Source organism: Echeneis naucrates, chromosome 3 (assembly GCF_900963305.1).
Source record: "Echeneis naucrates chromosome 3, fEcheNa1.1, whole genome shotgun sequence".
NCBI lineage: Eukaryota > Metazoa > Chordata > Actinopteri > Carangiformes > Echeneidae > Echeneis > Echeneis naucrates.
In genome coordinates this window covers 21,493,572-21,520,137 of record NC_042513.1, presented here as the reverse complement: position 1 = coordinate 21,520,137, position 26,566 = coordinate 21,493,572, and the positions used below count along the sequence as shown (strand labels likewise).

At 39.7% G+C, this 26,566-nt stretch overlaps 1 protein-coding gene across 1 annotated transcript in view; it reads left to right on the top strand.

The window, feature by feature from the left end:
* The window catches only part of ush2a (Usher syndrome 2A (autosomal recessive, mild)), a 169,802-nt gene that overhangs the window by 12,785 nt on the left and 130,451 nt on the right, over positions 1–26,566 (top strand). The window contains exons 5-14 of the mRNA XM_029498572.1: positions 7,700–7,835; positions 10,253–10,316; positions 11,092–11,193; positions 11,445–11,634; positions 13,205–13,419; positions 15,849–16,070; positions 17,895–17,988; positions 23,856–24,051; positions 24,480–24,610; positions 24,845–25,049. Of these exons, the coding sequence (XP_029354432.1) occupies positions 7,700–7,835; positions 10,253–10,316; positions 11,092–11,193; positions 11,445–11,634; positions 13,205–13,419; positions 15,849–16,070; positions 17,895–17,988; positions 23,856–24,051; positions 24,480–24,610; positions 24,845–25,049 (1,555 nt within the window). The remainder of the gene's footprint in view (positions 1–7,699; positions 7,836–10,252; positions 10,317–11,091; positions 11,194–11,444; positions 11,635–13,204; positions 13,420–15,848; positions 16,071–17,894; positions 17,989–23,855; positions 24,052–24,479; positions 24,611–24,844; positions 25,050–26,566) is intronic.

The window sequence follows — 26,566 nt, the reverse complement described above, 5'->3', positions numbered from 1 at the left end:
ATCTCCCCGGGGACAATTTTCTTTTCTTAAATAAACTGTCATAGCTAGTGTTAAAATATGGGCCTTACACGGGGTGAGCACGGCAAGGCAAAGGCATGGGGCCCTGGGCTGGTATAAAACATGGATAATATGCTGTGAGAGGTAATTGTATCTTTTAGCGCTGAGATGAGTAGAACAAATGTGTCTCCTCTCCATCCTCTCACACGCTCTCTCTCCCTTTATATTCCTCTTCCTCCTCTTTTCCTCTTCCTATCTCTTCCTGCACCCACTGCAGCCGGGCTAATATGATAGAAAGAACACTGGCTGTACATCAGAGCTGCTAACAGTTTATAGTGGGTAAGGGCAAATATAGGGGGGGGGGGCCTAAAGTTGGTTGGAGAGCCTTGTACGTTGAATAATAAGGAGAGGCAGCGTAATAACAGGAGGGGGAGAGAAAGAGAAAAGAAAAGGTGACAGTGAGCCGCGGGATGCAGAAGTGGAAAACTTGGGCTACATTAAGGAGGACTTATTATGGCCATTTTTGGTGTTCATCATTGTATTCTTGGTGTCTGGTAAAATGGATTTACATGCTTCAATTTTCCAAAAGGCCATTTTTCTCTCCTGTTCTCTACCCTATTCAATGTCTGTCTGAAACACTTTGTAAGACTTGAACATGGGAACTACTCTGTCTTTCAGAAACATCCGCTGCAGAAATTGACTGTCTAATTGCGTTTTTGAAGCATAACTCAAAGTGGTAGTAGTCCAATTTAAATATTGCTAATATTAACTGATTATGTTTATATATTCCAATGCCTCTGCTGGCAGGCCAAAGTTTTTTTTTAATTTTTTAAATTTTTGGCCTACCTAAACTAAAAACCACCAGCTAATTTAAAATGCATATTTATCAACATGGATATATAAAGCTCCACAATTGGATTCAAACTACCCTGCTACCAAAAATATAATGTTCAGGTACTCAGCCTTGATGATACACTACTCATCTCTGGTAACTCCATTCTTTACGCACACACACGCTGTTTACTGGCAGATGTTTAACATCTGTTTATGATTCAGATGCTACAGCCATTTATTGTTGGAGCAAGTTGTGTGTGATCTTGACAAGGTTATAACTTTTACATTAACTGGTGATAATTAGTTACTCTGCAGGATCTTCAATATCTTGCAACTTTTAGGAGACCCAGTTGGGCCCGCTATGGTGAGAAGGGGGAATCTGTGAGCACAGGAAGTGGATTACCATCAATTAAATAGGAACACAGGGAAACGTTGTGCTTCTAAGGAGTGTATCCAAACCACTGCATCATGAGAACATGCTTGTTTTGAATTTCATTAAGATCGTCACTGTGTTCATTCCCATTGCCCCTCCTTTCTTACATCATTGAATGCTGCTTTCTCAGTGACATAGAGAACCACCTTGCTCCGTCAGCAATTTTCTTCTAACAGGCCAAAATATCTCTTTATATGTCTTTCCCATTTATCCTGGTTTTACTCTGAGTACCAGTGTCTTTTTCTCCAAGCTACACTAACCATCATGCTTCTCTTAATTTCTCTCTCTCTCTCTTTCTCACTTTCTTTCTTTCTCACTGGATCTGCCAATTGACGGCTTCACTTACTGCAGAGCAGAGGTGGACAGAGTACACAACCTCACTACTTGAGTAGAAGTACAGATACTCCTTGTCAAATATTAATCTAATACAATTAAAAGCAGCTTTGTCAAAAGTACAAAAGTATTTGCTAAAAAATTACTTTCAAGTATAAAAAAAAATACCTCAGGAAATACAGGAAAGGAAAGTAGCTTTATTGTCATTATACAGTACAAAAAATAAAAATACCTTCAGTTAAAGAGGCCCTACAAGAACCGGTCTCTGGAGGGGTTCGGTCCAGTCCAGAGGTCTCCAGCTCTGGTACTGTCATGCAGGTTTTAGATGTTTCCTGCTCCAACACACCTGATTCAAATGATCACCTCGTCATTAAACTCTGCTGAAGTTTGATCAGGAGTCACTCATTTGAATCGGGAAACATCCAGGACTGGATTTGGAGACCTCTGGTCTAATCTCTAGTCTGTAGTCTGTACAAAACATATTTTATGGAAACAATAAACAGTTTCAAACTCCAGGGGGTCTGGAGGTCCGGTCTCTGCTGGTTGTGCTGTGTGTTAACTTGATGAATAGACTGTCCTGTGTGCTACATGTCCAGTTCCTCCTCTGCCTACTTTTATGATCAAACTTCTTGTCATGGATGCAGGATGACGGCAAAAATGGAGGCGACAATTAGTGAGTTAGAGTTGCGGCTCCACTCTTTAGCTAGCTCAGCTTATGCTAGTATAGCTAGCTATAAAGCTAACTCTGTTTCACCTTAGCTTGGCTTGTTGACGCTGAGAGACTTGGTGAGGAAGGATGTGTGCGGACAGAGACAGGGAGTCAGGAATTAGAGAAGGAGATAGGTGAAGACAAGCATGACAGCAACAACAAGGGGGGTGTCAGAAAAGTAAACAAAGGCTGGGCGAGCAACAGAGGAGGGAATACCACTTGCAAGATGGATAGACGTGGACCAAGTTCTCTGCGTTCAACGCCAGCAGTAAAGGGAATAACAAAAGAATGAGAGGAATTGATTAAAGGAAACAACCAACTATAAGGATACACTGGCTAATTTACAGAAAAGAAAAAGTAGATGGTGATGAGGAGGGACACAGGACAGAGATGAAGGGATGGATGAAGAGGTCAGACTGAGTGCTTATGGAAATTGTGGAGGACAGGTGAAATGGGATCTTCTGTAAAAACTGATGTCTCACTGGGATGTAAACAACTTGAAGAAATGTTGCGTTTCCACAAGAATTTGGGCAGTTTTGAAGATCCCTCTTTTTGAGCAGTCTGACGATCTGAACTGTTCCTCCAGTGCTAAAATGGCAAGGAGTGAAAACATGCATGGTATTGTCTAGTTATACTGAGCGTGATATTGTGTTGTCTGGCACTGCATCACATTCTCATCATGATGGTATTGTAATGGGAAATTTGGGCATAAGATGTGTAATTTTTTTCTTTCTATTGATTTTTTTTTTTTTTTTTTTTTTTTTTCCTTAAATGTGTATGCAATTATTGTCTAATTTAGGAAAATGAAAAAAAAAAATGCCGCACAGACAACAGTAATCTCCTGCATAAAGATATCCACGTCTTTAGCTTTGACAAAATAATCAGAGAAATATTTATCCAGGAGTGCTTTTCAGTTTTTAATTTATTTTGACCTCAAGCTGTCACCTCTGAAGTTCTCAAATCCGCAGTCCCGTTCTACCTGTAAATAAAATGTTATTTATAAGCCTTTCAGCTTGTGCACTACATCAGATGTTTGGATAATGTCTGGCTGTTCAAAATATAAGAATATTTATTCATTTATTCAGCCAAAATGAAATGCTTCCATATGACACTGCATGGCAGCTGTCAGCCTAGAAAACCGTACAATCCACAGCAATCCTGTCCATCTAAATTTTGATCATGACAATAGAGAATTATTCGCTTTCCATTTGAGTTTTTTTAAATGATGCCTTGCATCATCTGACAACCTAACATGACTTAGATGTGTAGTTTAAAGCTGTACACTTGCTTATATTGCTGAGAGTGCAACATAAAAATGACAAGGATATATGTTTTGTGCTGAATGTAATGATGGATTGGTCTTAGAATTGGCACTTAAATTTACTTCTACCTACATAACGGTAATTTAGGTAAAATTATCTGTTGTATCACCACTGTGCTAAAATGTAGGTCAGTGTGCATTCGTATTGGGTTCTTGGAGAATGACCTCAGTCAACAGGAAGTGTTGCTGCAGCCAAGTCACTAAGTAACCTTCTCACATATCACTGTGGTTAGCTGTTCGTTACCTATATCTCCCCATTGTATACAAACAAGCCCACATTTCTCCTTTTGAAAAAAGAAAGAATGAATATATCTAGAAGATCATCATAGTTGTACATTACATACGAGCACTCTAACACAGTTTTTAACACCAGGTTCTCTTACTACTTAAATTTAATCCTGAAGTTTAAAATTCATGCAGTTTTTTTTTTTTAATGTGACACAAGATGGTTAAAAACATATTCAAATATAAATAGATTTTTTTACACTCTCTTTTGTACAAAGTGAGCTTAGAAGGAACACTGCTGTCCACACTGTGTACTGAGCCATGGCTTGGCAGCAGAGTGAAAATTGAGAAGCGCTTTAGTCAAAATGCCAGACTACAGATCACTAAAAGCTTTCCACTCAGGGTTTTCCTGGGCTTTTAGAGCAGCTTAGGTGGCAACATTGCCAGTGGCGTGGGTTTAGCACAGGGAAAGGGTTTGTTCCTTAAGAGCCCAGGAACCTTTATAAATTAAGTTGATAAGAAGAAAAAATAATACAAGTTTTCCTCTAAGAGGAGTTAAAGAAAAGCAAATAAATGGGACTCCATTTCATGTATTTGTGAAACAGTCAGTCTTATACAGCACATGGTTCTAATATACTCACCAGTCACAGAATGACAGACGTTTTCAAATAATTGAAGTCAAAATCAATCATAACATATATTGATATTGAATTATTGTCCAGCCAAAATATGACTGCGGGGAGTGTATGTTCTTTTAGCCTGAGTTGTGGTTGTGCAGGAATGTTTCAGGAGAAACCTAATCGGCATCCAGGCCAAACATAAAGGGAGCAATGAATAATGGCAGGACCATAGGTAGTACGATGTTAGGATTCAATGATCAGGCTGGCCCGAGATTGAACCCTGCTGAGCCGTCTCTATTTCCAGCTTCAGCTATAATATGAATTTGAAGAAAAGTTTTGAGTTTACCAGAAAGAAATGCATAGCAAAGTAGGTAGGTACCAAGTTGCTGAGCTGAAGCTTGAGTTAGCATCATTAGTGAGTTACGTTTTAAATTATGTATTCACACTTATTAACAGTTGTGTTCTCCTGCCCCTGCGTGGGTTCCCCCCCCACAGCACAAAGACACACGTCTAGGTTGACTGGTGACGCTAAATTGCTCGTGGGTATAAGTGAAAGTGGTTTTCTCTGTCTGTCTCTATGTGTTGGCCCTGCGATGTACTGGCGACCTGTACAAGGTATATGCTGCCCTCGCCCTTAACATTGGCTGGGATTGGCTCCAGCACCCCCCGTGACCCTGACGGATGACCGGAAGAAAATGAGAGAAAGAGAGAGTTCAATTTTAATGAATGGCAGACTCAGCAAGAAAAAAGAAAGTTCATCAGAAACTGAAAAATCATATAAAATCCATAGTTTCCCTGCAGCAATCTTGCACATTATTCACTTATTTTAATTTTTTGTCTTTTTTATTGTTCTTAAATTTGTACATAATATATTTCCATGCCTGTAAAAGCCTAATTGCTTTTGCTTTGCGTGTGAATGTTCACATATAAACAAACTTGTTTTGCCTTACTGCAGAAAGCAGTTCTGTATGTCTTTATGAGAATAATTAGAAATAATTAACAAAGGAAGACAGACTGGCTGGTCAGGTGTTCATTTTACAGCAAAATAATGAGCCAAAGCACTAGAGAGGAGTCATTTGGTGGCTTCATATAATAAAGGAGCATGGCAGTCTCCAGATTTAAACATCAGCAGCTTTATTTGGATGAACTGGAACAGAAGGTGAAAGCAAACTTAGTTTGACACAAATATGTCCCCATTTGGAAAAAGCTTAAAAAAAAATTGCTTTCCATTATAGAAAATTTTTATTAAATCTAGCTCATCCAGAAGGTTTCATGTTTTAATAGTCTTCAGTTGTTTATTCTTTCTATTCCATCATTTCAGAAAAAGCAAGACATAGAATTGCTTAAATTTAAATAATGGCTGGAAATGAATCATACTGGTAATGTTCATCCTAAAATCAATGCAATGATGGTACCTTAAAGTGCATTTGCATGGTCTCACTAAATGAAAAGGGTTAGCTGTATAAATGGAGGAGGATGGGTAGAGGTTGAGGTGGTCATTTCCTATCCTTTGGACTTAACGGACACAGTCCAAATAAGAACAGTTATCGACCCTAAAGAATTGTCCGAGTACTTCCCTCTCTTTTTTTTCTGCCTTCTCCAAGAACTCTGAAGTCACGCTGGCTAAAAGAGACAAAGAGATGTAGAGGAAAGAAGGAGGTAAAAATATAGATCGACAGGGAAAAGGGAAAATGGAGGGAAAGTGTTTGTGAAAGCTAACAAAGGGGAGTTGGCTGTGTTTCAAAAGGGCATGTGGCAGCTAAGGAGGATGAAGCGCTTCAGGATTCATTTACATCAGGCCTGACAACTGCCTCACATCTCCCCAAGAGCCACACTGCTCTGGCTTAGAGATTCCTAAAGAGGGCCCTTCTTCTAGCTCCCTCTCTTACACCCACTCCCTGACTTTTCTTTTCTCCCCCGTCTCTTTTTTTCCTCTTGCCTTTTTTCACACTTATTCTCTCTCGCTCTCTCTCTCGTGCTCTCATGCGCTTGCCAGTCTTCAATCAGCCATCATGAAAGTGTCTGTCTGGGCGTCTTAACTATCCTCTGAGAGGCAGACACTTGTCTGGGCCTGCCTTCATCCCCTAAAGGCGTTTTTTGACTGGACTTATTTCCCTCCTCACACCTTTTCAACTTCCCTAAAGAGCTGACAACAAGTGAGAGCGACAGGGCAAGATAAACATGAGGGAAAGAGACAGGAAGGCAGATGAGAGGGGGAAGTCGTCATCTGAGAGGGAAGAGAAAGTAAAGATGGTTATGAAAAATAGAAAAAGAGAGGGAGCAAATGAATATGAGGTAAAGAAACTCAAAAAAGTAAAAAAGGTGAAAGAATCAAATGACCTCATAGGAGAGGAGAAAGGACAAAGCAAGGAGGACCAGAGCAGAGGAGAGACGATGAAGAGAGTGGGACTCTAGTTAAAGACAGCAAGAGTGAGGTTTATCAGTAGTCCCACAGTGTGCTTCCCATACACAGGATTTGGAGATGGGGTAAAGGGAGAGAGTTGGACAGGGCACATTAAAGTTTTTTGGTTTGATGTAAGAGCGAGCTGATCCTGCTTTGACGGTGTTGTCTGCCGTGCAGTTTTTAATATTCATGCAGCAGATCAGGAAAGGAGAGAGGAGCGGAGTGGAGAGGAGATATTGGTCAAACAGAGAGCTAATTTGCAGCTGAGGCAGTTTAGCCCGAGGCTCTTTCTGCTACTGGGGAAATGAGCTGGAAGATTAGCTGTATGTATAATTCACACACACATGGTCACACACACACATGCATAGTGTGTGCATATAGTTTTGCAAAACAGATGCACATATTCACACACTGAGCAGCTGCTACTCTCTGAGCCGTTATGCGTTTCAGCAGTAACTGACGCTAGGCCTTTACTGCTGCATCTGGCCCTCAGGCTGCTCCATTATATGTTGGTAGGTTTCACTGTGGCACTTAGACTGATAATGATATCTAGCGACTCTTCATGTAAATGTGGATGTTTTTACTTTTTTTTCCTTTCTTTTTTTTCTCCAAAATTCAGGAGAAAACCCATTCAGGTTCAACCCCTTCTCACCTGAAATGTTCTTACTGCTCAAGAAAGAAAGTGGTTTATTGTTTTGGTGTAGTTTTCCGTGATTTGTTGATAAAGTGTAACAGTCATAATTCGATGATAATTTCTAGTTTGCTATTACAGAAAATACAAATGAAAGGAAATAAAAACCCTTTTTTCTCACACATTTTCCAGGTCCATGACAAACGTGCGAGTCTGTTCCTGGATGGGCTGGAGGAGGATGGGACACCATTTGACACACAATCTCTGACTGCAAGACTCTTTGATATCAGTGAGGATGGTGCCATGTGGGTGGGACTCAGCTCTAATGGTGAACATTTTATATTTTTTACAGCAAAATCTAAGATTTCTCAGATGATTTTGTTCTTTAGCAGTAATGGTTTTTTTCCAAGATGTTTAAAAATTATTGAACAATAAAAAGTATTAAGTTAGACATTCAATTAAAATGTAGGTTGGATTCAATTATGTCCGCCAAGGACTCATCAATAAACAGTTACCAGTGTTTGACCATGTTTCAAACTATTAAAGAAACCTCAACAAGCAAAGCAAATTTTTAGGGGGGGGCTCCATCTTGATCCTCCTCAGCAGGGACCACTGTCTATTTTATTCCCTCCAAGTGGAGAAAAATTACCTCACAGTTTATCATGTCTGTATATCTTAATATGGTGTCAATGACTACTCCACCTTTATTTTCCCCTCAGCCTTATCCCCCTTCAACTACACATCTGTGATTGATTGGTGGTGCCTGGGAGCCGTCTCTGAGTCAATAGGAGAGAAATTGAGAGAAAAATGATATCCGTTCATCTTCAGGGTGATAAACGAGTGTTTTTCTTCTCGTTTATCAGGCATTGATCCCTAGTTCACTGCAGGTAGCATCTGATCAGCTGAAGATCACATCAGAGAGAATGATCAATACAAGCGATTGGCTTGGGGGAGAGAACGAGTTAGTGTGTGTGTGTGCGCCTGTGCATGTATTTGTGTGCATAGTTGTTGTAACTGGGGTTGTGTTTGGAATTCTGATCAGTGGAATGATTATGCAAATGCTGACCAGATGTATTGACTAACATCTGTGTGTGTTTTTGGAGGGGATCCTGCTAACTGAAAACTGTATATGAAACCTTAATGGATAAGTGACATTAGATCACGGGTTGTTTATGAATTGGTGGAAAAATACCAGATTCTGACTTACTGATGAATTGAAATTTATTTTATTTGGTTACACACTAAATGGATATACCAGTTGCTCTTATATGGGTTTTTGCACCGTCAAGCATTTTTGGTTAAAGTGCTATATAAATGCAGTATTTTTACCATTTACTATTTTTGACAGCACTAGCTGCCAAATGAGTGCTTAAAAAAAAACAAAAAAAACAAACCCAAAATGATATTCAATGTTGAGAGTTGTGCAGCCAGTGAAGGACAGAGGCAGAAATCATACACAACCCTGTGTTGCCTGCATTAACTGTGATCAGTTCTAACAGTTTAAAAACAAAGATGTGAAACTGAGAGAGACACATGACAGAATGTGAAACAGAGAGAAAAGACAGAGACCTACAGAGAGAAGAGAGAATTAAGGCTTATACCTTGCATCATCCCAGTAACAATAGAGAGAATGCTTTTCAGAGGAAGGCATAATCCCATTTCCACACGCTAAAGAAATCCTGAGCCAAAGCCTAAGGCTGCACAACCACACACTGCTCTAACACACTTACATCCCATAACACTGTCTAGCTTGCACTCAAAAACCCACAACACACACACTGTAGTTGGCTCAAACATGGAAAAGCTTCTCTCAAATGCAAATACACACATAGATGCACACACTTGTACACTCCCTTTCTCTAAAGTGGGGATGTTTTTTGGAATACACGCAGGAAAGCCTCAAACACACATGCACACACTTTCACATACAAAGCTAGACATGGCATGGGTTCTGTCGATGCTTAAAGACGTTATCCTTTTTCTAGGAGTTGCTGTCAAGCTACACAGAAGTTTGTTGGACACTAGAAGACTTTAGCTCTCTTTGGACCGACATCATTGTCTGTGCGGTCTGTTGCGTGGGTCTATATCCAACATTGTCACATATGCGTGGTTATCTGTGCAGATGTGTTGATGGTATTTGCGTTTGATGGTGTTTAGTGCCTGATACACATTTGTCTGGATATTTTGTTTGTATATTATCTTTGATATTTCTGTGTGTGTCTGCTTGATAAACTTGCTTTGGCAATAAGGCATATGTGATATATTTTGATTTACATCTTATTTATTTTCCTCCCACTCAGTATCCTATTTTCCACATTTTAGACTGAATTATGACTTAATTTAGTTGTTTTAGACACAGAGCTTTCTACAGTAAGGAATCAGATCATAGCAGTAAATCTTATGAAACAGCTGTCTACAGCAGAGAAAATGGTCGAAGCCACTGGGTAATACCTGTTATCCTCAGACAGGCCTTTTTTGGCCCTGGCCTAAACAAGGGCTAATGATTTTGCCCTTTTAAGTCTTGTTGCTCTCTAGTGGAAGGAAATGTAGACTGTGGCAGCCTGTTCTGCTTTGTTTCGTGAACTTGACCATTATAAGCAGCTGTGGGCAGTCTCACTTCACAGGTATTAAGAAACTGATAAGATAATCTACTAAATACTGAGAAATCCTCTCACTCACTTTGTTCAGTACAAACCCATTAACACCTTCTTGATGTTCTTTCCTCCTCTCTTTTCATGTCTCCAGGGTCTAATCAGTTCATTGGGTGGATGCAGGACTTTAGATTTTATCCAGCCACTCTGACCAACAGGTGAGTTGGATAAAGTGAGGCAGAGAGACAGGTAATGTGCAGCTATCTTTAGAGAATCGGCGGGGGCTCACAGAAGGACCAAAGGAAATAAGGCTTGTGAAAGAAAAGGTTAGATAGAAGAAAGAATCGCATCATTTACACAGGCAAAGGAGGATAAGTTATAGTTCTAGATAGATTGATTATAGACAGAAGGGGATAAAAGTGATGAGAAATAGACTGAGATAATGTGCCGGTGTATGAAAGGTGCTAGTGGAAGGCTAATCATTGTGTCTTAAGATCCATACCACTTCCAGAGGATTTTCCAGAGAATCCAATACAAGACAATTAGTGTGTTGCTAAGTGATGTACACAAACTAAAGACATGGAGTAAATAAGTTAATTTAATCAAGATTTCAGTGGGACAAAATGAGGGATAGAGTTTTCAAGCTGCAGCAATTACAGCTTTGATATTTCACTATATATATTTCATTGAGTAGTTTGTACAGTAGTCTTTTTTTTTTATTTTTATTTTTTTAACCTCACTGTCGTTGCACAATTTAGATCAAATCACCAGTCCCTACCTCAGATTTTTGCTTCAATTTCTTTTTTGTTTTATTTAATATAAAACACAGACATGGAATTGACTAAAATTGATTTTTATAAAAACTCATTAAGCAGCATGTTACATTAAATATTAGTAAACCAGTTCTTTTTTCATCCCACTTTACTATGCATAGGATTTAATCTTGCTTGTGTTCATAGTTTAAAATCCCCTGCTGCTTCCTCTTTTTAACAGAGAAATAGTGGAGTTGTACTCAGGAGTGCTGCCCGAGCTCCATGCCCAGTCAGAGTGTCGCTGTCCTCCCAGTCACCCCAGAGTACACCCTTTAGTTGAAAGGTACGGTGCCACAGCTGACTTTATCTTTTTAGTGAAAATCTGTTTATCCTCATCAGTCCTCTGCACTGTTAATAACAATGAGAATTAAATTTGTATGCTTTTTAACTAAATTGCATTTGGTTACTTCTGAATGCCTTTTTAAAGCTTTATCCTGCACAATGATGTCTTAAGTGTTAATGTAAAAACCAGGCCTCTCCTGAAAACCAGTTTAATTTTTTATACCTGTACCTCACAACTGTTACTGTTTACAGATATTGCATCCCCAATGCTGTGGAAGACACCACCAATGACAGAGTCCTGAGACTGAACCTCAATGCCCATCCACTCAGTTACATCAATGATCAGGACATGGGAACTACATGGCTCTCTAAGATCATGACTATACATGACCTGGATGAAGGCATGACAATTATGGTGGATTTGGTTAATGGACAATATCAGGTAACTCATCTAATATGTATTTAACTTAAAGCTTGAAATGTGGAGGCATAAACAGTGTTTATCTTATTTAAAATCTTAAAAAAATTAACAATCAACACCATTATGCAAAAGATTGTGTAAAATATTGAAAATCATAATTTATTATTTAGATTGACAAAATATGTAGTCAGTATCCATAATGGAGTGGTAGTTTTTCTTTGATAATTCTACAGTAGAAGATAGTCTACTTTGCACACTTTGTCCCTCCATACTCAATTTAGTTTTATAGGTTAAATATTTTCTGAGTTTTATTTTATTCTTAAGGAGGTAGGCATTACATTAGCAAAATAATAGGAACTAAACAATTGCCCAATTGGTGCATATTGTGACCCGTTGTTAAATACATACTTTCTCAATTTTGAGTCATTTTAGGTTATTGTGTTGTTTAAATGGTTTCTTAGCTTTTCCTATGACAGTCAACTAAATTAAGTGTGCATGTGGAATTACAAACATTACACACACTATACTCTATTTGTCTGTTTGCACCGGTGTGTGCTGAGGACAGTAGTTTCATCCCCTTTCTGAGGTCTAAGAGACAGTCGGGGCACAGACAGGGAGAGTTGAGAGATTGCTGGATTTGGGCGTTGTCGACACTGTGTTGTCAGAAGACTCATCCCTCTTCTCTCTGAAGTGTGTATGTGAGTGTGAGCAGGATTTTGGGGGCTGTCCTGACGTGGCCGCTCAACTCAAGTCCCCAGATAAAAGACACTTTCTGAAGTTAGGGGTGTTAGCATGCCTGTGTGTGTGTGTGTCCGGGGGGGGGGGGGTTGCGCAATAGCGGTGGCTTAATGTGCTCCCTGCTGTGTAACCCACTGCCCAAGCCCACACTGTGGTGGGGCAGATAACACTTAACACACGCTCACACCTACACCCACAGAGAGGCGCATGATTTAGGAGGAAACTCCTTGTGTGTATGTTTTTGTGACTATCTTTCTGTGTTTGTGTGAGGACTGTATGTTTTTCTAACCCTAGTGATTTATGAGCAGAGTGATGTTTCTACTGTTTAACCAAGACAAAGACAGCCCACGATTTATGGATCTATCATTAAAATGTGGTTCAGATAAACAACCACTGACCAATATGTTTTAATGTTTTGGCCATACCATTACATGTAGGAGGGGGCAAAATGTCTCTTACTGTGACCTTAAATATAAGTGTAGGGGTACAATATATTGGCATCTAAAGCTTCACCACTAATATTCATTCATTCATCTTCCAATGCTTATCTGTTTACGGGCCATAGGGGGTGCTGGAGCCAATCCCAGCTCACACTGGGCAAGAGCAGGGTCTCCCTGGACAGGTGGTCAGTCCATTGCAGGAGGAAGCCCGTGCAGGCATGGGCAGAACATGCATGCTCCACGCAGAAATGCTCCAGGCACGGAAACTGAGCCCACAACCTTCTTGTTGTGGGGCAACAGCGCTCACCGCTGTGCTGCTGTGCTGCCCGCCACTAATATTGTACTAGTGTATTGTACTGATGCAGCTGTATTGCCCGTCCAGTTCTTTTCAGATTCCCCTTCCTTTTTTCCAGGTGTTCTACGTTATAATTCAGTTTGCCGGCCTCTTGCCTGAATCAATCCTGATCCAGAGGCGGCGGTTTAACCTCACAGAACCAGAGAGTGTAACCACCACAGAGCAGCCCTGGTTAGACTGGCAGTTCATGGCCCGAAACTGCAGTTTGTTTGAAATGCAGAACAATGGTCCTTTACTGAGACCAGACTCTGTCAACTGTCTACAACTGCCCAGGTAGGAATGATGTGTCAAGTGTGGGTGTGAAAAATATTGGCTGTCATTGAATATATTAATATTCTGTGAATAAATGCTGTATACTGTTATACTAAACCACTGAGCATGAACACAGATATCGGAAAAGATTGTGGTTGTTTGGACTGTTTCCAATGAATAGGCAAAGAAAAAGACACACGCATGGATTTTTTTTCTCCAGACAGGGGTAGTTCTTTATATTTTAAACATTTTCTCCTTCTTTTGGCTTTCTGCATAAAATACATGAAATTTGAAATTTTGTCTTCAGGAAATATAGAGTAAATATACATGTGCATATACAGTGTGTCTATATAGAGATATATATATCTATATATATATATAGATATATATATCCATATATAGATATATATAGTACATATACATGTAAAATGTCTCCAGCCTCACATTGATCTTCCCATTTGAAACTGCCTCATCAATAGCTGGCAAATCTGAAAATATTCTCTTCAGTCAGTCTCTTTCTGTTTCTTCCCAGAACAGAAGAGGACCACATGTTCTTACTGTATAGTATTGGGTGGTCATGGCCTCTCCAATGCAAAGGAGACTACAGAAAATGTACCAGCAAGACAAAAAAAAAAAAAGAAGTAGAAGAACACACACAAACGTGTATTTGTAGTAGAAGGGTAGTATGTGCTACCCTACACAAAACATAAGGCAAAGGAAAGCAAACATATATACACACACAGAGACACTTTGGCACTCTCTCAGTGACTAGATTTATAAAGCTAACCACCTACAGTGCTGGCCTCGGCTGTTAATGGGCGATTGGCACTAGATTGAGAAATGGATTTGGAATGTAGTCCAACATACACACAGAATCTTACACACTAAATCTTGGCATAGCTGCTTGAACCAAAGCTTTCGTTGGCACTAGATAGAAAAGGTATGAATAGATCACAGATTATTTAGTCACTGCTTATTTTTCACTTGACTGACAAATGATATCACACACAACCTTTCCTGGCAGAGTTCTACATATTAGTCAAATTGGCATAAAAGCAATTGAACCACATATTGGCAACATAATAATACACTCTGTGACATAAATGGTTGATAATTATATCGACAGAGCACTGTTTTCGACCTGACAAAATTTATGTTTAGTTAATCTTGAAAGATTTATTTAATCCTGCAAGAGACCTTGCTTCCTCTGAGGAATGCGAGAGTGTCTAACAAGATCTGTTTTCAGTCATTTCAGGTATTTTCATTCCAGTCAAGTACAGTTCTTTTCCAGGAGTGCTGTCAGTGATCCCCTCTACATCCTTTCTATATGAACAGATGGCATATTACAAGGAAATAGAGATGAATACACAATAGTGGGTTATGCTTTAGTTAAAATCACTGAACTATTTGGGGTGATGGATTTCTCCTGTTGATTTATCACATGAATGTGACACAAATTTCCATTTTATTTGAAAACTGTTGCTGAAGTTTGCACAATTCTTCCACTGAAGAATTAAAGAATGTTGCACTAAACCGATTTTGTTTATGCGATCGCATTTAGTATTGAGTTCTGGTCTAAGGTGCCAGTAGTGAACAACATTTTGGAGCTCAGTTGAGTCTTTCAAAATGTAATTTGGTTTCCTCCAATGAAATGGTTCAGCAAAGGTAAGCTCTGAGGAGTGCTTTAATCAGTGATATGAATAAGAATGTGTTTATGCAACCATACCTGTGTTTCTGTCTCTTTATTGCTGCTATCAGTTTTTCTTACAATTCAATAGATTAAATACCCAAATTCAAGCCAAAATTGATTTTTTGACACATTGCAAACATGCATGTAATATTTGCAACAATATATGTGATAGCATGCTGACAATCTTTTATATATAGGTATGAGGTCAAGGACAGGCTTGGCTCAGGGAGGAGGACACCCCTGTCATGTAGAGTCCCTGGGACTTTGGAACAGCAAGTCCTTTCATTGAGTCTATATGCAAAAAGACTGACTAATTTAAAAACACATGTGTACAAGAGCAGTGGCCTGAATAAGTCTTTAAGCATTACCTGAAGACCAACATGAGGAGGCTGCTATGGGAAGATAAAGGACGAAAGAAAGTGAAGCAGAAGCCTATAGCACTGACAACAGAATAATAATCTTCTACATGGTAACTTGAGTGTTGGGATGGCAGTAAAAATCTGCTGACCTTAGCCACAAAGGCGATTTATGTGCCTTAAGCCAATATCAGCCAACAGTAGTTGTACCATAAATACAACTGTCTTGTACTAATTCAAAGCATTACAGCTAAGTTGAGCAATGACTCACATCTTCTCAAAGATAAGATTTCCTAACAAAATAGCCAAACCAATTGTCTTGAAATTTTATTTAACCCCCCCAAAAAAAAAAAAGTGTTTTGTTTATTTTCAGTTTGGGTGTGTTTATGTTCTCTGTGTTCCAGCGATGTCCCTCTCTCAGGAGGTAACATTACGTTCAGCCTGCTCACCCCACATCCAAACCTGAGGCCTGGCTATAATGACTTCTACAACACCCCTGCCCTGCAGAAGATGGCACATGCCACACAGGTCCGAATACATCTGAGTGGACAATACCACACCAGAGCAGCTGGGGTGAACCAACGACACAGATACTATGCCATCAATGAGATCACCATCAGCGGCAGGTGAGGCGTTGCAAACATTTATCCTTTTGGCCAAGTATTCTCCGTTGGCTGTGGTGGCTTTTGAGTTTTCATATGAAATCATGCTCATGAATTCAAAATGACATTTCTCAAATCAGAATCAGAAATACTTTGTGCCGGGGGGGAAACTTTTCAGAAATTACAAATATGGCAAGTGTAGCTTTCACATCCGACAGTGCAGTTTGTTATATTTAATATCTATTCAATTTTGTCAGTTAACAGTTGAAGAGCTTTTGAGTCTTGATTTATTATAAATATGTGATCACAGTTCAACATGGAACACAAGCTGTTGAGTATCAGCAGAGGTTTTTAGAGTAATTGTGAGCACATCTCTCCATTAGACTGACAGAGTGACTGTTTTTTATGACTCTAGTAATTATAGGATTATGCAGAAGGCAATCATCTCTAACTCTTGCTCTCCCTCCCCCTCCCTCTAAGCTGTTTTAATTAGTAGCTTGTTACAGTGAAGTAGGAGAAACTGCGATTTAGAGCTTCTGAAATCTCATCTGTATATTCCTCATCCTTCTCCCTCTTTATCCTAATAAGTTGATCTATTTCTTTGTCTGCTCATTTTTTATAAAGCATGAACATAGATAGGCTGGTCAACTTGAGCGTGTGTGTCTAAATAATATGTAGCTTTTAATAGACTGTCACCGTAAAAGATGAAAAAGTCTGACAAAAAGTCCAGCAAAAATTCAACAGTGCTTGGTTTTGTGCCAAGGGAGTGGCGACAACATCACTGGAGACATTTTATTTTTAAGTTGCCCATCTGTTTGTCTGTCCTGTCCTCATGAATGTAATTTCTCAGCCTTTCTCAGGGAAAGTTGTACTTTGACTGAAAGATAAAGTGTTTACATTATGACGGTCAGAGGTCAAGCTCACTATGACCTCACAAAACATGTGCTTGGCCGTAGCATGTCAACTCTAACTCTGACTGTATATTTAATTGAAATTCTTGAATGTCTTTCCCACTTATACTAAACGTGTTAATAGAAATCTGGCTAATGTTGAAACTAAGACTCGTGGTAGTATTTACTAGCTGTTTTAAGAAGTACATGAAGGCAATAGACCACACATTACTAAGGGTCTCATCTCAACTCAGCTTGGCATTTATTTTTCTTTTTTTCTGTCAGTGGAATACATTTTGTTGCGCTTTTGCACACCTCTATAAAAAATATACCTTTCTTCTATATTGAGGTAAGTTGCATTGTAACAATTTCCTTGACACTTCTTTCATATGTATTTAAGTGAATCAAGTGATTGCTGTAACTCAAAGGAAATGAACTAGGTAGGCTACCACAAAACAGAAATAAGGCATAAAGATACTTTTATTTGATTAAAAGTAGAGAAAACCTGAAATGGTTATATGGTTCAGACGTGATTTATCAAGCCAGCTTAAAAAGAGGGAAGAATGAAAGAGAGAAAGCAACTGAATACCTGAATGAATAATTAAATGACTGCCTTCAAATGAGTGTGAGTGTGAGCGAGAGAAAGAAAGAGAGGAGGAATAGATAGAGACAGGACTGTCTGCTACCTGTTATGTTTCTCTGATAATTCTCAGGATGGCATTTATAAATGTTGAATGGGGACTTCCTAATGGCACCACTGCAGTTCAAGTGGGTTGGGAATAATCTTTAAGGTTTTTTATTTTTTTGCTTCTCCCATTGTGTCGCTACATTTGCTACATATTCAATTTTACATTTCACTTTTATTTTTTGATCTGTAAATATGTGCAAGTTTTGAGGTCTCCCTAAGATGTTGGTCTTTCTCTCTCCCCTTCTCTCCCTTTCTCTGCCATCTGACTAGATGCGAATGCCATGGCCATGCAGACCACTGCGACACAAGTGTCACACCTTACCGCTGTCTGTGTCTGCCTGAGAGTCACACAGAGGGAAACAATGTGAGTGACGTGGGACCACAATGTGGCAACTTTGAATAGCAATGACATTGTTTTACCCAGGAATGTCTTTTTTTCAAAAATCAATGAATTAATCTTAGTATTAAACCCATTTTTATCCTGTATCATGTTCAAATCAAGCATATAATCTCCCACCATACTCACACATTGAGCACAGAGGAATTCCCCTCGGGAAAAATCTCCTCATGGTTACACATTTATTACACCCCCTCTCTCAAAGATAATTTCCTCTGAACATTTTTAATCTTTACTTTGACTACTCTGTCAGAAAAAAGTCCTATTTAAACCATTTTGAAATGGTGGTCTGGATGCTACCTATAAAAATTAAATGTGGAGAGAAGAAAAGCTTCTCTTGTTGTCCTTATTAAGTCAAAAGCATCTTTAATTTTCTACCATAAATTATTTTTGGTGTGATTCTGGTCACAGCACTCATACACTTGCACAGAGCACAATGGTTTCATTTCATTTTCAGATTAGTGTGATCAAAATGAACATCACAGGAGCCGTGTTTAGCTTGTAAGAAAGCTAACAGGCAGAAATAATCAGTCGGCATCATCTCAACAAAATCTTCTAGTTGGTTCAGAGTGAAAAGTTCAGTATGACTGCTCCACCTCACTGTAGTACTGGACAGCCTGCATTATTCACCACTTATGTATCATTCATACATGCATGTGTATGCTTTAGTGTTCGTGCATTGACTTTTGTGCGTAAGTGTGTGTGTGTGTGTGCGCGTTCGTGCATGCAATAGAAGACATCAGTGGCTGTGGCAGTACAACTGTCAACCAACAGCTGTTCAATCATGTTTTTACGTATTGTCAAACTAAAATAAGCCCCTCCTACACACACACACTTGAATTTAATAGTTTCTCTTTTAAATGAACTCCATATTAAAATCCGTTACTAAAGAAAGCATTTAAACACACACAATATCTCTATTTACACACCACTTTCCCTTTCCTGTGTCGACGTCCCTGTCTTACCTCTATCCTCTTCTCTTTGTCGATCTCTCTCTCTCTCTCTCTCTCTCTCTCTCTCACTCTGTCTCTCCCGGGTCTTAGTTTAAATAATGTCTCAAATCGACTAGAACAATGACATTCCCTCAGCATGCATCTCTAATCAGCTCTCTTTCTTCCTCTGTTTGTCTTTCGCTTCATTTCACTCAGCCGTTTTCTCTACTCCTCCTCACTCTTTATTGGCTCACATTCTAAGTATTTAATCTATCCCTATTTGACTCTTCATCATGTTGTGTTGCTACATTTCTTCCATATTTCTGACGCTTTTAGCTCAGACTACGTGGTCTGGCCTTCAAATCTCTATACAGCAAGACTTTGGTTTCACTGGGATGCAATTGGAAATAACATTATGAATGTATTTGTGTGTCTCTATGCAGTTGTGTGTTGTATGATAAATAATTTCTTCAGCAGCTCTGCTTTTGTGAAAGACCTTACTTTGGAAAGGAGTGTGCTGTATGTGCACATCTATACAGTCCTTTTTCTCTATTATCATCTGAGTATATGTGTGTGTGTGTGCGCGCGCGCGCGCGTGTGTGTGTCCCTCTGTGCACTCCTCTTCCAAACCTGTCCATGTCATCATTCTGAGTAAAAAACCTTTCTTCTGTCTCCATAATATTGGAGCATAAAAGGCTGTGGGGAATATTAGCGTTTAATATTGCATGCGTTCTGTTGACTTGGATCGGCCAAGCACCATGACGGATGTTGCACTAATCTGCAGAATTTCCACAGTGACATTAAAGTGACAGAAATGCTCAGACATATGTCAAGATGATCAACGGGAGCCTTGGAAGGCACACGCTTGAACCCTCACACACACACGTGCACACAAAAGCAGACAAACTCACCCACTTTCTCACTCTGTCTTTTGATTCTTTCTTATGTGCACTCTTTGTCAAACTTGATCTTTCATTCTGTCGCTCTGTATCTGTACATCTCACCACAGCTGATGGATTCAGTCATGTCTGAAAGCTATATCATATATTACATTTAAGATCACATCATGCACCTGATGTTATGTTGTACAATGTCTTTGTCATTTGATGAATCAGGGTATTTTTGGGGTTTTGATGTTGTCCAATATTAGTATTATGAAAGTGGAAACATACGATCCTGGAAGGATGCAAAACACTTCTTTTACAGAGCCTTGTGTGTGTCTCAGTCTACACTGTTAGAAGAGAATTGCTACTTCAGACTGCTTCTAGGTTCAAATTGATTTGTCAGAGGGCTTTACATCTGTGTTAAAACAGTGAGAAAAAATGTTATGAATTGTTGAGTTTTCATGTTTATCTGGGTCTGTCTCTGTATATGTGTTTATGTGAGTGTCCATGTGAGTTTCTGTTTGTGTGTGTGTGTGTGTGTGTGTGTGTGAGAGTGAGTGAGTGATAGATATTGATGGCTAGTGACGTAAAGTAGCGTTACCCAGGATCTCTGTTGCCAAAGTCTGCGTCAGCAGCAGATTTTCACCTGCGCTCGGGTTAACCGGGTTAACTTCAGATACACACAACGCGGACGTGTACTCACAAATATGCTCACACACACACACACACACACACACTAATGGCACGACCTTTCCAGGGAGAGCGTGAAATTGGTCATGGCATTTAGGATAAAATGAGTTGCCCCAGCAGATTAACACATTGGAAACACACACAAACACATGCATACACACACAGATGTTTGTGACATGCCATCAGAATGTCCACACATCCATTAGAGCAGGCTCCTCACTCAGCAGATTTTCTCAAAACATTCTGAGTGAAAATAAGATATTATCTTTTCTTCTGGCTCAACGCGCACAAGCACGCAAACACACACACGCACACACACGTATGTATGTACATATGTGTTTGTGTGTCATCTTTTTTCTGAATTAAACCAGATTTGTAAATCGTAAAGAACAATTAACCTCATACCTAACGATATGAGCTATACTGAATAATAATGTCCTGCCACCATTTGTGTACTTTTGATTTAATCCTGATTTTAGGAAAACAGTGTTTTGTGCCAGGACATTGTTCAAAACTAAAACAAATATTGCATTAGGAGTCAGATTGTCAGACAGGTGCTTTCAGAAATACCTTGGCTTCAGCTAAAACTATTTTTCTTATGTTCTTATTAGAGATACTGTTACAGTGGGCGCTCTGTATCCAGATAAATAAAAAGCAATTGAATTGTGCTTTTTGCTGCTGGTACTGTGCACTGATGATGGAGTGCCATCAAAACCTTTTGTATGAAGAAGAGAATGAACGTGTACACTTTTGTTTTAACTCCCAAACACTGGTCCCTCGACTAATTAGCAGGCTGGGAGAGAGGGAAGGTAAAGCAGTGTTGAATGAAAAGAAAGGAGAAGAAAGAAAAAAAATCCTTCTCTTTCATTTGGTATGGTAATATTTCCTGCTCACATATGCATGGTGGCTATGAGAACAAGCAGTTGGGGGATGGTAGAGACAAGGGGAACCAAGTGAGGAAGGGGAGAGGTGGGAATCCAAGAGAGATGTAGAGAGTGATTTGTTTTTGAGAAGGAGGTGAGATAGAAGAAGAAGGAAGGGTGGGAAGATTGAGGAGCCACAGAGGTGGAGGAGATGAAAGAAGAATGAGAAGAGAGTTATGGGAGAGCAGAACTCACCTCATCTCGCTCTTCGACTCATCCCCGGTGAATGAGGCGAAGGGTGAAATGTACTGAGAGCTTTCTGTTGGAGAAAGAAAAGTACCTTTTGATAAGTGAAACATCTGCGGGCACAGAGCTGCAGACAGGCAAACAGAAAGACAACTGGGCAGAAGGGGAAAAGACGAGAGGCAGGAAGTTACCGATTCTACAGCAACAGATAGACTGAAGGCCAAGCAGCATGAAAGACCGATGAGCAGACGGACAGAACAAACAGTAACATACAAACAACCCAGCACTCCTGTGAAATTACATGTCTTGAGACACACTCTTCTTTCTCTGTCTGTGTGTGTGTGTGTGTGTGTGTGTGTGTGTGTGTGTATGTATGTGTGTGTTTTGTCTCATGTGTTTGGAAGTCTTGGTGCATGTGTGTATCATGTGTTTGGAGAATACCAAGCTGCCTGGTTAGATCCTGTTAATAATCATCCAACAGGGAACAGTGTCCTGGACTTTACGCACACACACACACACACACACACACACACACACACACACACACACACAAACCAGCTCACACACACATGTAGATAATGATATGCAAACCCTTTCTTATTAATTCTGTCCATAGTGAACATATGTTAAAATCTAAATGAGCAAACGGTCCACTTCCACTTTTAGTATTTCTTTTAATTTAAGGATGCTTTACTACCTCACCAAAAAACAGACATGACACAAAAAGGTTGTGACCCACAAAAAGATTTAGCTGTTGATTTTTGTCCATCAGGGAATAGGTCAAATAGTTTCCATTCAAAATACTTAACAGTTTCTCCAACGGAAGCAGTAATAGCTTTTTCTTCCAAATTATCTTATCTTTGGATTTGGTCTTCTTGAGAGGTACTTATTGAAACTCTTTTTCATAGTTTACCAATCAAACAATTAGTGAATCAATCAGTCAATAATTGTAGAAATAATGACTAGAAAGAAAATTGCCTGAGATGAAAATGCAGCGATGCATCGGACCAATCTTGGCTTCATTACGTGTGAGAGTTGCCTCCATATTTGGATGACCCTTCTAGTGGTTTCTTTGCTGTTTTTCCGCCGCACATCTTCTTCACACACTGGTGGCTCTCCCTGTTCCCTTTTTAAATACTGAAACACATGTTTCACACCAGTTTCCTGCCTTTTCTCCATGTTAACTCCCTTTTCCCTCACATACAAATTGGAACCTCTTCCTCCATTTCCATCGGTGTCCTCCTCCCTTTCTCGTCAATGCCCTGCCTTCCCCCACCTCAGTGTGTCATACATAATAGGCCCAGTGCAGGTCTGCATGTGTCACACATGGGAGGAACTCCTGTGTTTTTTAATACATTTTTAATCCCGCCATTTGATGCCCCCCTTGTCCACCATAATTTGTACTGACTGCTGAACAAAATCAAAGGGCTTGTACTTGCTGGTTCTCTCCTCTGCTGCTCTCTGCTACAGAAAAATACATTTTTTATATCACCACACACACACCTTTAGTATGTTTATTTTGACATGAAAGTGGGCCTGTGTGAGAGCTCTGGCTGTTGTAAGTCACTCCTCATTAGCAGTTTGATTTCCCTATATTGTGTGTATATATATATGTGTGTGTGTGTGTGTGTGTATGCGTTTGTGCGTCTGTGTGAATGAAGTGACTCTTTATTATATAGTTCAGAATGCCTCTGTGCTTTCTATTCAGTTATGTGAATCATTCTTCTCTCTCTTTAGATTTAGATTTACATGGGCCACTGATTTTTCTTTCTTTTTGCCCCCCTCATTCTGTATCTCTTTGTGTCTGTGTCAGTCTTTGTTTCATAAAAGCAAGTATTTCACTTATCATGGGACCATTTTTTTATACACACATGCACTGTTAATTCAGTAAATTGCAGTTTGAGTTTTTTTTTTTCCAAATGCAATTGCTAAGTACAAATTGTTTTATATGTTCCTGGTCTCTTGTCAAGGGATGCTTTTACCCCAAGGTGTGTAATTAATTTCAATGTATGCTCGAGCCTAGTTTGCAAAGTACTTTTGTTTATTGTCTGAAATTCGCTGACTGATTACGGTAACCAAAAGCCCAGAAATTAAAATTCCTGGTAGCTGATAAACAATGGGATTATATTCTGTAATAATTGTCCACACATTCAAACAGTACAGTATAATAAAAGTATGTATTTGTGTGTTTATATTCAACATGTAACCATTTCATTCAGTGTCAGCGTTGCTTGCCCCTCCACAACGATAAGCCATTCCGGTCAGGTGACCAGCTCCAGCCTATGAACTGCCGGCCTTGTCGTTGTCATGGCCATGCCACGTCTTGTCATTATGATGTCCGAGCTGATGACCAACCAGATGAGCACTATCGAGGAGGAGGAGGAATCTGTGATAACTGCCTGCACAACACCACAGGTGACTGGTCCTGTAACCACAAAAATAGAATTTTAAAATGGCTTTTAGATAGATCTAATGACTTTGACAGGACCATATGATGCCATAAGCTTCTTTCATTTAATGATCTTGAGAGAAAGAAACAAAGCTGAAGTTCTACGACTGTGGAAACACAGATACTATAAAGTGCACGAACCTCTTAAACCTTTTGTTTTTTTTATTGTTCCAGTGTAAAACGAGTAAAACAGGGTTATGGATCTTTTTATGCCATTGATTAGCAGTGATGGTAGTCATTTTGAAGATAATAAAACAAGCAAGACCACATTCCCATTTATACAATTAAGATTGAAACAATCACTTGACCGTGAACACCTCTTTTGATCTGCTGTTTTGTTTTTTCCATCTTTTCATGGCTTCTGTCTCCCCCCATTAATGTCTCTCACTCTCAGGGAAGAACTGTGAACTGTGTAGAAGTGGATTTTTTAGGTTTGAGGAATCTGATCCCACTTCAGTAGATGTATGTCTGCCCTGTGAATGTGATTCTGCTGGGACAGTCCATGGCAGCACGGAGTGTGCCCAGGTACACAAAACAAACAGCATCTTGTTGATCTTGTAACCTGAAAATTTGCTGAATATATGTTTCTGTCTCAGTTGGAAGGAGGTTTGTTTTTTTTGACAACTAACAAATGAGACTCAACACTTTATCACTTTCTTCCAGTTATTTTCTCTTCCTTACATCCCTAAATTCTTTTTACTAACCAGTATTTTCCTTATTTCCTGCACCTCTCTCTCTTTCTGTGTTTCTTGCCTCCAGTTAGGAGGTCAGTGTCAGTGTAAGGTTACAGCAACAGGCCGTCGCTGTTCAGACTGTTTGCCTGGTTGGTATGGACTTAAAGCCTCAGATCCAAATGGCTGCATCCGCTGTAACTGCAGTGACATTGGCATCATCAGCATGTTGACAGCAGTTCCCAGCTGCAACCAGGTCACAGGACAGTGCGAGTGTAAACCGCATGTCACAGGTAAACAGACCGCTGACACACATTTGAGAAAACTGTTGTAATATCTGAACTTCCTGGTTTTCAGTCTTATTGTAAAGACATATTTGATGGTTCAATTCAACAAAGGTTTACGCTGCACTTCTTCAGAACAGTGCTGTGTGTTGGGGGAGTCACATGATTAACAGCACTGCTTCATGCCCCCTTTATTTGGCCCATACAAGCCAGGTGATCTCATTGTGGGGGAAGGTTCAATTAAGATAAGGAAAGATAAAAGAAATTTAATGGTTGTATCAGCAATCTCTATAGACCTTGGTATTTTACCAGAGCAATACACGTCTCAACTACAAAATGTCTGGTCCCTGAAACTGTTTCTTATACGCAATGTTCCAAACTACTTTGACAACTTGTGCTTTCATTGGAAGGGTTACTCTTTAATTGTCCATTAATGGTGCCTTAATACGAAGGCTCAGCTGCTCGTGGTGTGCACACACAAGTAAAAGTGGATATACTCAATGCACACACCAAAATAAGCGTGTGTTTACACACAGGCGTAAACACATATCCCAAAGTGTTTTGCCAACCAAAATAAACAGGCTTTTCTGCTGGCGGTGCTTCCAGCCGTTGTGCTTCTCTTTGTGATAAATGGTTTCACTCTCTCCCCTGTGTGTCTTTGAAGAGCAGGCTCGTATGAAATGCAAAACCGGCCAACGCTCCTCAACTCATCGCATCATGGTTACTGCTAAGCCCTACTATCAAGGGCCCATGGTTGTGCGTGTGAGTGCAGGCATATGTATGTGAACTTGTTAATGTGTGTCAGAGTGTCTCTTTATGTAATGTATATGCATAAGGAAGACTGTCAGCAAGTGGCCGTGCGTTTATGCATGTTTGTCTCTGCTCAACTGTAAGTGCAAGTTTCCTCGAGTGAGGTGCACATACGCTTGAGTGTGTGTATGTGTAAGAGCGTGTGTGCGTGGGTGTGCACACACTTGCTTGCCATCAAGGACTAAGCTGGTGTTTAATTCTCTAATTCAATGCCAAGTTGATTAAAACAAACTGCTGCAGCCCCTTGTATTTTTCACACTCCTCCTTATAAGACCTACTTTCGTTTTTTTTTTTTTTTTTTTTTTTTTTTTCTGTCCCTGTTTGTTTAGTTGCTCCCACAGGTATTTTTCAGAAATTAGATTTGATTATGGCAATTTATTACCGCCAAGCTGATACTTTGAGCGGAGCAATGGCAGGCACGCTTCAGAAGGACGGAATTGAAATGTGTGCGTGGAGACACAGATACACACATGCAGACACACATGTACACGCAGAAAAAGGTGCCAGAGAGCAGTGTGTACATAACAGTGTTTGAAATGGTGATGCATGAGCCTGTTAACCAGCTGGCTACTGATAAAAGGGCTGGGCCATGTCCCGAAAACACACATACTGTATATGCAAGCAAGCATACCCCAACATAAAATCACTTCCTTTCAGTACTGATCTAATATACTATAACACATTTTTTGTTTTCACTTCTCTCACCTTTTTACCTT